This window comes from Falco naumanni, chromosome 3, assembly GCF_017639655.2.
Source record: "Falco naumanni isolate bFalNau1 chromosome 3, bFalNau1.pat, whole genome shotgun sequence".
Taxonomy (NCBI): Eukaryota; Metazoa; Chordata; class Aves; order Falconiformes; family Falconidae; genus Falco; species Falco naumanni.
In genome coordinates, this window is record NC_054056.1 from 102,329,340 (window position 1) to 102,344,088 (window position 14,749).

Here is a 14,749-nt window from a genome sequence, read left to right on the forward strand (position 1 = left end):
AGTCATTTCAGAATAATCATTCTGGTTTGGACTATTAGTCTTTCAACATTATGTGTTTACTTTATTCTCATGGACCTCCAGGTCCACTTACAGCTCAAAAGCTTACAAAACTGAGACTTCTTAAGCTTAACTTACAGGATATGAATTTATAAGAATCTTGATTAATAAAAAATGCAACTGGAGTTACATTTCATCTTCCAGCTCCCCAAGCGTAAATAATCCTTATACATTGATTGTACCCAAACCATGATCTTCTTTGTACCTTGCTGAAATAATTATCTACATAAACTGCATGTAACAGGCACATTCTTAAAAGACATTCATTTCAGTTTCTTAAAACCTCTTATTATAGTTAAAACATTTCCTGTAACTTAACTGCCTTTGATTTGGTTTAGTTTCACAGAAAACCTCACCTATGAATAGACTGGCAAGAGGAGAAATTTAAGCATATGGTGAAATTTATCCAACAAGTTTCACCATATTTTGGCATTCAAATTTTTAAAAGAAAAATTATACCTGTTTGGTATTTTCCCTTCTAGGCTTGCAAGTAAGACAACAGGAACTTGAACAAAAATTAAAATAATCAAATCCCATTAAGGTGTACTGGACAACACTGTATGAGTCAGCTTCGCAATACAGTTATTATTTTCTCACAGGTCTCACAATCCCATGGGAAAAACTCATTAAAAACCATGTAAGAAAACAATACAAGAAATTAATAAAATCCAAGTAAGAAAATAATCAACACTGGAGAGTGATTTATTAAAACAGTTACTTGTTGCAGGATCTAGTATACCAGTTTATAAAGTAGTCTACTTTTCACTACCAAATCAATTTTAAAACAACCATTCTTCAAAGTGAGATGGGAAAAAAATTAGTATCGCTTTTTAAGATTTATATAAACATTTCCTTGTAAATTATTTTCTCTGTTGGATCATATATATTGTAAGCAGCTTCAAAGTTACAATTTAGCACCCAATACATTCCATTACACCTACTTCCTCATGTAGACTTCTAGGCTCATGACCACCCAAGAATATATGTGTGAAGAGTGTTAAGAAATTTAGCAACCACTTCTCCATATTACCAAGAAGTGTGATGGTATTTTTCAGACTCCAACTGGGTGAGGAAAAAGGAAACGGTAAACATCATTTCGTAAAATAATGTAATGCTACTTCTATTTATTTAGATCTGCTATCTTCCTATGCAAACACATAGCTAACAACTCTATGGCATCTTAAATTAAGCCTTCAGTATGGTCTCTTTACCATCAACATGTTTCCACAGCTCTGAGGGAACCTTAATGCAGAGTTCTCCATTTCCAGCATCTGGGTCCACAGCACTGACTGCAGCAGCGTAGGCATTGGAAAAATAGTTGAGATTCCTCCTGTCAGAAATACCCAGTTAATTCTTCAAGTACATGCAGAACCACAAAAAACAATTCTGGAAGTTGCATGATATGTATACAAAATTTCACGGTACATGTTCAACCAAGTATTTCTTTTGTTTTTTAAAGGAGTAGAGAGAAAAGGGATGAGTAAAGATTAGATTTCAAAAAACAGAACTTAAAACTAGGCTCTAACAGAAGTGATCTATGACCAAAAAGACTTAAGTAGTAATAAATCCTAATAAAATAAATGAGAAATGCTCAGTGTTCTTTTCTTTCCAATAAGAGTACTACTCATGTTTTTTGGCATAGAAATTAAAAATTCTTATTTTGGAAAATTTTGGATTACATTTGTGTATTTATTCTAAAGATCTGACAAGTATCTGCTTTCTCATATATTTCAGTCTTGCTTTTTGTTGCTTATCCAAACGTAGTAAGATTTTAGCTTGGCATGGGTGTATTTCCCCCTTTTAGCTTGACGGATAAAAATAATCTTATTTCATGCACTTGTAAATATCATAACATATTAGATGCTAGAGTTTTGGCCTTAATACACAAAAACAGAAATACGTATTTACTTTAGTCCCTAGAAACAACATTTTTAAAGTGTTACCATCATTTGTTCATTTAGGATGCAGACACAATTTTTTGTAATCAAGTTTGAGCTCTTTACGCTACTATATATTAGCTGCTAACTGACTGCACATTTCATTCCAGTGTCATACCATTACTTCAGTTATGACTCAGATTAACTGTTTTCTACTGAAATGAGCAGGAACATGCATATGTCTGCTGCTAAAGTGGTTATGAGCAGGATGCTATCTTATTATTTAATGTGATTATATTCAGATACTGGAGGACAACTAGTCAACTTCAAAAATAACCATTCTCTTGCTATGCAAGAGTTTTTATACTTTTTCAAACTGGATTTTTGAACTGTGCAAAACATGGGAGCAAAACCTTTCTTAATTCTAATCCTCTAATACACAGAGTTCTTCAAGAGCCTGCACAACTCTATACCTGAAGAGAAAGTAAATGAATTACCACCTTTTTTTTTCAGAACTTGGGTACCTCTGATGAATCCAACAACTGTGGGGGCAGAGCCACAATTAAGCATAAAGCTACCACAGAATCATAGGATCACAGAATAGTCTGGGTAGAAGGGACCTTTAAAAGTCACCTAGTCCAACCCCCCCTGCAATGAGCAGGGACATCAACTAAATCACATTGCTCAGAGCCCCATCCAACCTGAATGTTTCTGGGGATGGGGCATTTACCACCGTTGTGGGCAACCTGTTGCAGTGTCTCACCACCCTCAGCATAAAAAATTCCTAATATCTAATCTAAACCTACCCCCTTTTGTTTTAAAACCATCACTCCTTGTCCTATCACTACAGACCCTACTAAAAAGCCAGTCCCCATCTTTCTTATAAGCCCCCTTTAAACACTGAAAGGCTGCAGCAAGGTGTCCCCAGAGCCTTCTCTTCTCCAGGCTGAACAACCCCAACTCTCCTAGCTCGTCTTCACAGGAGAGGTGCTCCAGCCCTCTGATCATCTTCATGGCCCTCCTCTGGACCCGCTCCAACAGGTCCGTGTCTTTTCTGCGCTGACGGCTCCAGAGCTGGACACAGTACTCCAGGTGGGGTCTCACAGAGGAGAGGAGAGGGGCAGAATCGTCACCCTCAACGTGCTGGCCACTTCTTTTGATGCAGCCTAGGATATGGTTGGCTTTCTGAGCTGCAAGCGCACATTGCCAGCTCATGTTCAGCTTTTCGTCTACCAGCAGCCCCAAGTCCTCTGCAGGGCTGCTCATAACCCCTTCACTGCCCAGCCTGTATTGATATCAAGGGTTGCCCTGACCCAGGTGCAAGATTATTGCACCACAATGGAATAAATTAACTTCTGACTGCAGACTCCACTCTTCCATGGAATCTGAAATCCACACAAAGTAGACATGATCTCATTTCAGGTTTTTACTTTCATCTAACCATTCCCTATTCACCACCCACAGAGAAAACAGCATTCAACCCAAATTACAGTACCTTACTTGGAAGAATGAAGGGTAATTAACTATGCCAGCATCATCCTATAAGTCTAGGTATGTCAAACACCATGCTTCTATTCCTAGCTTTCCACATCTAAAAAACTTTTGCTAAAACACTGAAATATATTGAAAACATATTTTCATGCAGTTCTTCATCTTTGGCAACAATAGTGCACAAATTCCCTGGCACCACTACCAAGACTGAGAATGTCAGGAGCAGTAAACTCGTCTACTTTGCTTGGAAGCTTCTGAAAATAGGACGTGAATAGTAAATGGGAGCATATGAGCACAGAAACGCCCAAATCCCAAGCTTTAATACATAATAATTTTTCCTTTTTCATAGCTGAAGTGTACCTAAAGATAGGGCACAATGCCAACAAGTTTTAAAAGCATAAGGTTCCATTCGTATATTGGAATATACTATAACTTCAGCTATGGTTTCAGAACAATTCAACCAACATAAACTCCAGCTGATGTGCTGTCTCCTAGTCTCAGCCACACATTTCTACTCCCTCACTCATTAAGGAGACTACTGTTCATCCGACCCTGCGGTGATGCAGCTGAGAGTACCAAATGGAAAAAAAAAAATAATTTTTTTTTCAGACAGCCTTCTGTTGGTTTAGCTCCCTGATCTGACATATTGAGGGGTCAAAGAAGTGCTACTTCAAAGATGGCATGGGAGACCATCAATGGGACCATAACCACCCCAACCGGTGCTGCTTTACGGTGTCTTCAAATGGCATCCTAGGAAGGCAAACACCACTGGAAGAACTTTCTTTAGAAAAAGATTACATGAGTAAAAACTACCTTAGTAATTAAAGACACTAGCAACAGAAAACAACAGTAACATTGTTAGACTGTAAAGTCTCTAAGTTTTTTATTTTAATCTAAATTGGTTCTGAAAATTCACTATTATTGATAGGGGTTCCCTTTCCAATATATCAGAGAGCATTCGCTTGAAGTTTGAGTACCATGATGAGCTTGCAGTAACATTTTATACATCAGTGGGTTCACAGACAGGAAAAGGTTACGATTTTATAGCAAGAAAGGTAGACTCCACAGGGCTTAAAATTTTATGGAAAACAGTCTATTCTGATATTTCTATTTTTGTGAAGTGTTCCAATTCAAATGGGTGATTCATTGTAAAAGGAATCCATTAAAGGCTTAATACCACAGATTAATTTATTCATAGGTTGAACTATTCTCAATAAACTGGGTATGGCCATTTTAACAAAAACAGAGCACATGCCAAAAGTTACAGCCCAAGGAACAAGGATAAATTATCCTAATGCTAAGAGTGGATTGACAATGAAAAAGTAACATGCATTCATGGTTTTTTCCTAGTAGAGATATATTTTACTATCAGAATTCACCCAAAACACTGTTAATTACAGACCAAGTTCATGCTTGTTGAGTGACTAGACACGAGGAATCCTGCAGACTTTTTGAAGCTACTCATTGATTCCAAATACCTCCATGTCAACTTTCCATAGCATCTCTCACTACTAGCTGCAGCAGTGCTACTTAACTGTTACACACCCCACAGTCTATAAAACAATTTCCTCCTACAGTACTAAACAACATCTTGGCAAAGTTCTCCGATCCAAATGTAATTTATTACTCTTCATTACCTGTAATTCATTTATTATTCCACTTTGCTTCCCAGATACAATTAGCACTTGGTTTTGGAGTCCAACCCCAAAACGTACGATACAGCATATATTATACATAGCGTATTTTTTATATATATAAAAATGTATACGTATAGTTTAAATTATTAGCAAGGCAATGATGTGAATACTCTGTACACTGAAAAACCTCAATGTTCATTCTTGCCCAAGGCTAAGGGTTTTGCCATCTCTTTCTTCAAAAGTTCTCTACACCTGTTTATTTCTAAGTCTATTATAGATTTACAACTAGATAAGGATCACACCAGTCAAAATGAAGGCTATTTATTGCAGCTAAATGACACATGCTTAGTCCACCAGTAATTTTTCTATTTTGTGCATAAGCTAAAGGCTTGATAACTGACTTCTCAGAAGAATACTACAAGAAATGCCCTGAAGGCTACCACGTTGCTCTCTCTCACAGCTTACTGCAGCTTGTAACTAAAGCAACAGTGAAGTTTGAGGATATCAAAACATCTTCATATTTTTAACGTTTAAAAACTACAGGCCTAAAGTATAAAAAAAAAAAAAAAAAGAAGCTGAACTAGTAAGCGAACAGGTATAGACCGCCAAAGGTAAAATTACACTGAATAGAGTACCTATGCAAAGGAAAGCGTTACGTGCAGATTAGCTAGCTATACAAAAACGTATCCTCCTTTACACAGAAGTAATAATAAAATGTAGTAGCATCTCAGCTCTGCACCATAACTGTCACACAAACATGTGAAGTGCATAACCAGGCAACAGCAGGATCATCACAAACATCACTTATCATAGATCAAACCACTGCATCAAAACTCCAAACTTCTGCTGTAGCTATTTAATAGTTAACAATCTTACCCATAGGATTAGTAAAACAGATCTCCTTGGCCTGTTAAATATGATAAATGAGGCTGATACAAACAGTTGTCTCAGTAGTCATAATACACGCTGTGGGATTTTGGCATACTATAGCCCAGAAAAATAAATCCCGCTTCCCTTATATTGACAGAATCAAGAAAGCAACAATTTACAATTAAAAGAGAGAAGATGAGGACAAAGGCAGCTTTCACACTCACTATTTGCAGCTCTGTGAGATTTCAAACTCTTCCTTAGAAAAGTATGAGCAAAATGGGATCCTCTGCCACCTTGTGTACATATGGTAAAACTATGTGAATTGTTTTATACCTTACAGCACTATTCAGATGTTTGCTCAGTCAGGGAGGAAGAGGCTGTGTTATGTAAGTTCATCCATCTATTCCAATACAAAAAAAAGCTATAATGTCCTGAAGCCTCAGGAGGAAATTACAAGATGGAAGACTGACTTTATTATTAGATAAAACTTTGAAAATTCTTTCAGTTGTTACATGAAATTACGGTTTGGGATTGATGGATAAACTGACAATAGCATCAAAGTAAAAAATATATTTAATGCACATATTAAAGATTTCTAAAATTTCCTATTAAATTCACAGATTTTTAATTACCTTTTTAGTGAGATTTTTTTTTTTGTCATTCAGCAGAAGTGACAATATGAAAGACCAAAAAAAATTTTCACCTTCAGCAACACTGAAAATGTATAATGACAGGGATCACCTGCCAATGACTTTTGCATCAACACATGATACAACCCGAAAGTATTACCTGAACTGCAAACAAGCTGTATGTTCAAATTCAGAACACAAAGAGCTGATCTGACAGATCTCACCCAGGAAGTAGCGAAGAACATCACGGCGAGGCAGAAACAATTTCAGCTGGTGCTGCTTGTATTTCATAGATGGAGTACTCTTGACTTTCTCAACCCTTTTTTAACTATGCTTTCTTGCATGCCAACATTTGCACAACATAAACAATTAACCACTTCACTTGACCTTCACAATTGTTTTAAATAAACAGCTTGCCAAGAAACAGTCTTCATTTCACATTCACTAAAGTCAATAGACTACTGAAGAAAGCCATGCAAAAGCTAACTATCCCTGTAACGTTAGAAACAAAACCTGATGACTGATCTGTGTACTGTTCAAAACAATATACCTAGTTCAGCTGTAAGGGTACAAAGGACATCATCGCTGAACTTGCCATAACAAAGGAGAACTCGGAAGAGGTGACCAGATGATTAGATATAAAGCCTACTACAAACCACTACTGTTTCTAGAAGCAGTTCTTTGTACAGAAGGGCAGAGGAAACCCACTGATAAATTATTATATTTTTCTTTTTTAGGCACTAATTTCTAGAGCTTTTAGATTTCCAGCATTTTTGTTTATAATCCTGCCTTAATAGCAGAGATGCTATATTTAATTAAAACTTAGCTACCATCATGATCAATACCCAATGGTGACCAGGTATTTCAATGGAAAAAATACACATTTCATTTAATACTTTGTAACCCATGTAGCCTTTGACTTCTGAGATACAGAAAAGAGGCATACTAGTTTTTTGTTAAGAATGTTTGGTGACCTCTGTCTTTTATAACAATGAATAACACAGCAGTTACAAAATACAGAGACTTTCTATTAAACTCGAATAGCAACATGAAAACCTGCAGCAGTGAAAACCACAGACCGCTGCAGCCCTGTGTGAGACAGTATTTCACTTTGCATGCATGGTCCTCAAATTTAATTCACTGCTCAAACAGAGTAATATGAAACAAAGGATGATGTTCCCTATACCACTAGGACACTAGATGAAGAAACTCACTTTCTCCACAAAACGATTGAATTATCTCTCCTGATCCCCTTCTTAACATAGTTAAGTGCTCATTCTGATAATTTTAAATGCTGCTTCTTTCTCACATCTTCCAGAAGTTATTCAGGATTCAGTTATCACAGAATCACAGGCTGGTTGAGGTTGGAAGTAGCCTCTGGAGGTCATCTGGTCCAACCCCTCTGCTCCAGCAGGGCCCCCTAGAGCCATCTGCCCAGGAGGACATCCAGATGGCTTTGGGTATCTCTCCAAAGACAGAGTACAATCTCTCTGGGCAAATTGTCCCAGTGTCCGGTCACCCTCACAGTAAAAGTGTCTCCTAATGTTCAGAGTTTGTGTTTCAGTTTGTGCCCATTGTCCTGGTCCTGTGAGCAGACACAAGTTTAAATACATGAAATTCCATATGAATACAAGTAAATGCTTTTCTGCTGTGGGGGTCATCAAACTGGAACAGATTACCAAGAGAGATCGCAGAGTTTCCATGCTTGTAGAATCTCAAAACCCAACTGGACAGAGCCTTGTGCAACCTGCTCTAGTTGACCCTGCTTGAGTGGTGGGGTTGGACTAGGTGATCCCAATAGGTCCTTTCCAACCTAAAGGACTCTCTGATTTCCTGTCAGCTGCTGTTAGACATGTAAAGCACTTCCACTAGAAGTTCTTTAACCATTCAGCAAACTGTAAATTCAACCAAGCCAGCCAAAAGGATGTGTGAGAACATGAACATGTTTCAGTAAAATCAGAAGAGAATACTTAGTGAAAACATTGGACCATGGTGCTTCTCTTACCAAAACCCCAAACAGATACAATTTTTACCAAAGTCTCTTCCCATATCATTGCCCGAAAACATGTGGGAAGCTACAAGGTTTTAAACTTGCTCTTCAGTATCAGACCATGAAATCTGAAACTTTTCCTTTAAAATTTCGAAGTGAGTTTAGATAAAATTCTAGGACTTACACCCTCATATACAATGCTAATAAATAATGAAAGTTTGATTCCTTAGGAAAGAACAAAAGCTTTACTTTCTAGCTCTTCAGAACAATTAGAATGTCCCAAGGAGAATACTGAATTTTTGACTTACAGAGCAATAGGAATAACAGCAACAACAAAAAACTCAAGTCACAAAACAGACAGGAATTACAGAATTAATAGAATCAAGTGGTTCAGTATCAGGACTTCAACAAAGTTTCAGAACTCTTGATAGCCAATTCAGTGTCCTGTATAAATAAACACCGTACCTAGCAAACCGAACTATTGAAACTTTTGTAAGTGACGAAAAAAGGAACATAGAACATCTGCCATAAACAGTTCAAGTCCAAGGATGCAAAACTTAGGATAAAAAATGAACAGAAGTTCTCTTCGATATCCTATTTTCAGACAATAGTCAGAGAAGTTAAGTCAGCTTTAACCTGAAAACTGAGATGGGCTAAGAAACATCTCAAAGGCTCTAGTCATTAAGGCAATGGGTAGACCTCTTATAGATCTAGCTACATCATTTGACAATGCCACTGTTCTCACAAATCTAACCAGCAGGACTGTATCAACTCTCTGCAGTCTGCTTCAAAATAAGTCTAGCTAGCTCTTACTTATCTGCTTTCATCAGCTGTATGAGCTAAACAAGGTGGTATCACCTCTGAAGCTGCCTACTGAGCCCTCTCCATCTTTTCAGCTAGCAACTCTCTCAGAGCAATCACTGTCCAAGGGGACACAACAAATAGCTGAAGGACATTAAGCTGATGCTTAAGTAAGCCTCTTAATTTAGTAGTCCAATAGTTAACCTGATACAGTCACATGATTTGCCTTATTCCTACTACTTGTTTCAAAGTAATAAGCTAATTACATGTCAGGCTATCTAAACATACATAATAAAATCAGAAACAATTCTTACAAAACCTTATTAGGAAAATGGGAAATATTCCCAAAAGCTTTGATACCATATGAATATTCTTATGTTTCAAAATAGGAAGGAACAAAAATGATCATCCAATGTGACATTACACATCATAAAAATCAGGACAATTTTTGCAGGACAAATTAACAGAATGTGATGGTTTGGTCTACATGCAACCAAACCAATTTAACCAATTGCGCTGGAGTAAAAAACAAAAAAGAAACCATAAAAAACCCACAAAACCAAAAACTAACGGCAATCCTCTGACGTGGAACTCTCATATGAATGTGGCTGCACCACTGTAAAATGCTATCTACAAGAATATAAAAAAAATGCTATTGCCACAATAATGTAACCACGTTTTCTTTAAATAAAAGTTGGGCATAGATAAACCTGAAATCCATCAAAGTTAAGACATTTTAGCCACAGATATTTTCTTACCAAAGAAAAACACATGAGGATGACAGTTTCCTATAGCACTGAGAATGCTACTGGCACCCACCTCTTCTTCCCCCATAAAGTACTTTCATAAAAGTTTCTGATGCTTTTACAAAATAATAATAAAAAATGTTAGTAAAAGAAAATTTCAAGAAGAATATCATAAGAGTCAAAATTATTGCCAAAATACTTTCTCAAAATTAAGTCACCATGCCAAAAGTTAGCACTAGAAAATCACCAAGTAAAACTTGCCAGTACAATAAAACAAGTCATGCTTAACAGCAACAAAAGATACTACATCTGCAGAGTTTTAAACGCATCACTTACTGCTTTGACTCATGGTGACAAACCTCCAGCGTTGGATCATTATAGATGAAAGCTGCTTCTAAATCGTTGACTCTTACTCTGTAAATCCGGCACTGTTTACTGTTGAGTTTGATTCTATTCAAGTTTGCAACTGTGGGAAATATTGTCAGTTCCACATAACCCTATGAAAACACAAATCAAAACCTTCTATAAAATCTTTAACCGACTCACAAAGTAGAGATATATAAAAAAATTCTTATTAACACATTTCAAAGGAAAATTGTAGGTAAAAAAAATTAATTTTGTATTTATAAAGGAAATTGGTTTGCCTTTTAGGTGGCTAGAATACCTTTTTCTTTCATACCATTTAGAAGGTGAGTTTTCACAGCTGTGAAATAAACCAAAACAAAAAACTTAACATGACTGACAATCATGCTTGTTTTACTGGAAATGATCTGCCTGTATTGAGTAGACTTTAAGTTACCAGCATCACTTCATTTTTCATCACTATGTTTTAGGTTTTAGTATTTGAGCTTGAGACAATGATTTTTAAAACCTAAGCAGAATCCATTTAGGCACCTATTTAAATCCACAATGACTTCAGGCCTGAAATCATGAATGTATTTTCAAAGCCCCAGTGAATTCACATATAAGCTAGAAAACCCTATAACCCTAACCCCAACATCAACTAACATGGTGTTGAACATGAATTTTGAATTGCAAAGTGCTTTGTAATATTATTTACAATGGAGTAACTTTCTTCTAGAAAGCTTTTCCTTACATAAGTTAAAGTGCTCACAGTACAAAAGATATTTTATTTGACATGTCTCAAGGAATTATAGACTTATGAGAGGAATCAAATTAGAAACTATAAAATATAAAGAAGCTGAACAACATAATTACTTCGTGTGTGCAGTTGTTTCCTCTAAAAGCATGAAGAAAACCCAGACGTTTAATTTCTACTTTCACATTTTATTAAAAAAATACTTACTACAACAGACTTTCTCTGAAAATTTATGTTGTTGATACAAACTACCTGGTGAGTTGTGCTGGAAAAAAAAAAAAACAGTTTTAAATAAGTAGGTTTTGCACAGATGCCAGCATTTAAAATAATATTTTAAGCCAGTTTTAAAAAAACAAAGAGCTCATACAAGATGTTTGTACATATAAATACTGCATATAGCATATACTTATATAAGAAGAATTAATGGTTATCTAAATCTCTTACATGGTCCAAACCAAATAACCAATACAAGTTGCACATAAGGTCAGAAAAGTTCTAATAGTATCATACCAGTATGATTATTAGTAGCAATACAGGAAGATGACACCATTTTTGAACATCACATAACAGTCTGTAAAAATATAGTATTACTGATGGCATAGAATCAAGTTCTAACACTTTAGTAATGTGCACTATTAGAAAAGGCATGCAACCACAGTATTTGCAGTCAGAGACCTGTGGAAAATTTACCTGGTGTGTTAACTCTTGCACATAATTTACGTAAACTGGTACTATACATGCAAAAAGATACAGTATGTGCTTTTAAAATTAGCATGTCATAAGAATTTATTATTTTAAATAATGGTTATATATTTATCGAGATAGGCATTTTAAACAAGTCATATGCATTTGCCTAAAGTCTGAATGACATATTAGAACTCCTCGTAAACAAAACTCTTAATTTAAAAAAATGGAAGATAAAATAATAATTTTTAAAAACTCTAGAAGTTATTTCTACTTTTTCTGTAGTAGGCAGCATCTTTACCACACTTCACAATAGTGCTATCTGTGACTCAAGATGCAACCTTGTAATAATTCAACTTTCATGCCACATCACAAATTATATGCACATACTCATGTAACCTGTGCATTAAAAAGTGACTTTGCTTCCACTGAACAAGTTCAATAAGAATTCCTACAAGAGGCATTAGATACACATTAAAATATATATGGTAACAAGAATGATTCCGTTTAGAAATACATTTGTGTTACAGATTTATAAAAAAAATCACTGAAGTATAAACAGAAATACATACAGACTCACTCAAATCTACAACCAACTGCTTTACAGCTTGGTTACAACCAAAATAAGGAATGTGTAAAAATTACAATTTGCTTTAACAAAGCTGCTTGCCACAAACGCAAGCACCTTCTTATATATATAAAAAAAGCCCTTAAGTCAAAAAGATTTGACACAGCAGTAAGAATGAAACATGGTAGCATGGTCTGTTGTGCTGATATTGTGTGGAGAGAACTACAAGGTTTGAAGAGCGCTACATAAATATGAGACTGCATGGCTGACAGACTCACTGTCCTTGAGCGAGTCCATTTACACAATAAAACATACACCTACAACACACATTTTCGGAATGCAAACTACACCACAAGCAGTAATTCCAACCTTCTTAGGTAAATAATTAACGATCGGCCTGTAGCCCGTTTCAAATGCACACTGGTCTCAAGTATAGCAACTTTAAAAAAAATGGATACTTATAATTTATATGGTCTTGGGCTCTCAAATCCTTTGTCTCCTTTCTTCCTATTCATCCTGAACAGCAGCACTAAATATACACTGCTGACCGTCAGGCTGGCATCAACATCATCCTCGCTTGATGAGTCCTCCGGTGTTTCCCTGTGTCAGGTTGTACTTGATCACTCATCTCCCCTGCGGATCTGTGATTCCCAACGGTCAGGCATTCTCGGCTTGAACGAGCACCATAATTATAGGACAAACAACATTCAGCATTCAGTCTTTCTACATGAACCTCGTATGAGTGCAGCACACAACCCCTCTCTCCACTGGGGGTACGATACCAGTTCAGAGACGCTCACTGCTTCCTTCCCGCAGAAGGTACGTAAATCAACAGGCAGGGGAGGTGGGAGCTACCGAGCCGGGCAAGGCCTCAGCCGGGGCGGCTGGGCAGGCAGGGCCGAGGGGTGCCCGCTCCCGGGGCGGCGCCCTCCGCTGACAGCTGGGCCAGACGGTGCCGCGGGGCGAGCGGCCCGGGCGGGGGGAGCGCAGGCGGCACAGCAGAACCCCGCCGCGGCCCGGCTTTAACGGCGCTGCTCCGGGCGGCGGCTGGGCTGGGGGCTCCCGCGGCTCGTTCTCCTCCGAGGCAGTCGGCCGGGGCCGGTCGGCATGGAGGGCAGGGGCGGCACAGCGGCACAGCGCGGGCTCTCCGGGCCGTACGAAGCTCCCCCTCAGCAGCGAGCCCGCCGGAGCCCGCCAGCGCTCTCCTCCTCAGCAGCGGCCGCCATTTTGCCCGTACCCTTTGACTCCTGCCGGTTGAAAGGTCACAGCCGGTTTAACGGAGCTTTCAGGATGGAAAGTCTTTTGGAACGTTTTGTTTCATCTAAGAAGGGTGGTGCACCGGTGTCAGAGGCAGCCACAGGCCAAAAAAAAAAAAAAACCAAAAAAAACCTTCAAACTAGGTATACTAGGGCTGGGCATGTCCTGGTGCGCATGCGCCCTGCCGCCCCCCCCGCCGGAGCAGGCCGCGCGCGGGTCACGGACACGGCGATCGCGCATGCGCGGGGCGGGCCCGGGCGGCCTCGCACGGGGAGGCGGCGGCGCGGCTGGCAGCTGGGGCTGCGGCTCTGTGCGAGTGCCCCGGCGGCCCCCTTCCGCCCGGCCGGGCAGCCTCGGACGGGAGCACCTCGGGGCCGGGCGGGAACGGGTCCGGCTGACACAACCCGCCTGAGTGCACGAATTTTAGCATACCTGAACTTGTTGGGAGGCCTGAGCGGTAAGACACCAGGCCACTTCTGCGTCAAAAAAGGGGTTTAAAACGGTAACAACGCTGCAGGAAACACGGCTCAGAGCCACGGAGTGACACTGGGCCCGATGCCTTCTTTCCCCCCCCGCAGCGTGCTGTGGAGCAGCTGTAGTTACAGTGTCAGAAGAACGCAATACTAAGTTTATTCATAACTGAGATTGGTTCTATTACAAGCAAGTTTTGATACATCTGTTTGACGTTAACATAACTGCTTGCATCAAAGAAACTAATGGAGTTATCAGCAGTTCCTGAAATTTGGGAAGCATCACTTCGAGTATCCAACAAAACAGACTGAAAGCACCATGCATACATACAAGGACTACACATGCGAAAATAATTTAGATAAACCTGAATCATTACCTCAGTGCAATGATCCAGCACTATTCACTTACTGCTTAAATCCTTGTTTCACAAACAAAACCCAATGTAAATACACACTGCTGTACCACAGACTACAAGACTACAATAAATAGTTTTGTGTATTTCAACCAAGGAACCTTCTGTGATGCAAGGGAAGTTTTTTCCCAAGGCTTTCACATTCTCATCGCTCACTCTG

General features: G+C 38.6%; 1 protein-coding gene across 3 annotated transcripts in view; it reads right to left on the reverse strand.

Moving 5' to 3' along the window:
* Window positions 1-13,789, reverse strand: part of TAF2 (TATA-box binding protein associated factor 2) — a 63,308-nt gene extending 49,519 nt beyond the window's left edge. Inside the window, exons 1-4 of one of the 3 annotated variants that reach the window (XM_040586037.1) lie at window positions 12,912-13,789; window positions 11,405-11,459; window positions 10,435-10,595; window positions 1,269-1,387 (exon numbers count right to left, since the gene is read on the reverse strand). In XM_040586037.1, coding sequence (XP_040441971.1) covers window positions 1,269-1,387; window positions 10,435-10,595; window positions 11,405-11,459; window positions 12,912-12,964 — 388 coding nt within the window. In that variant the 5' untranslated portion in view covers window positions 12,965-13,789. Of the gene's footprint in view, window positions 1-516; window positions 747-1,268; window positions 1,388-10,434; window positions 10,596-11,404; window positions 11,460-12,911 lie in introns of those variants that run through there. The other 2 variants (XM_040586038.1, XM_040586039.1) reach the window with 2 other exon arrangements.
* Between the last annotated feature and the right edge of the window lie 960 nt (window positions 13,790-14,749).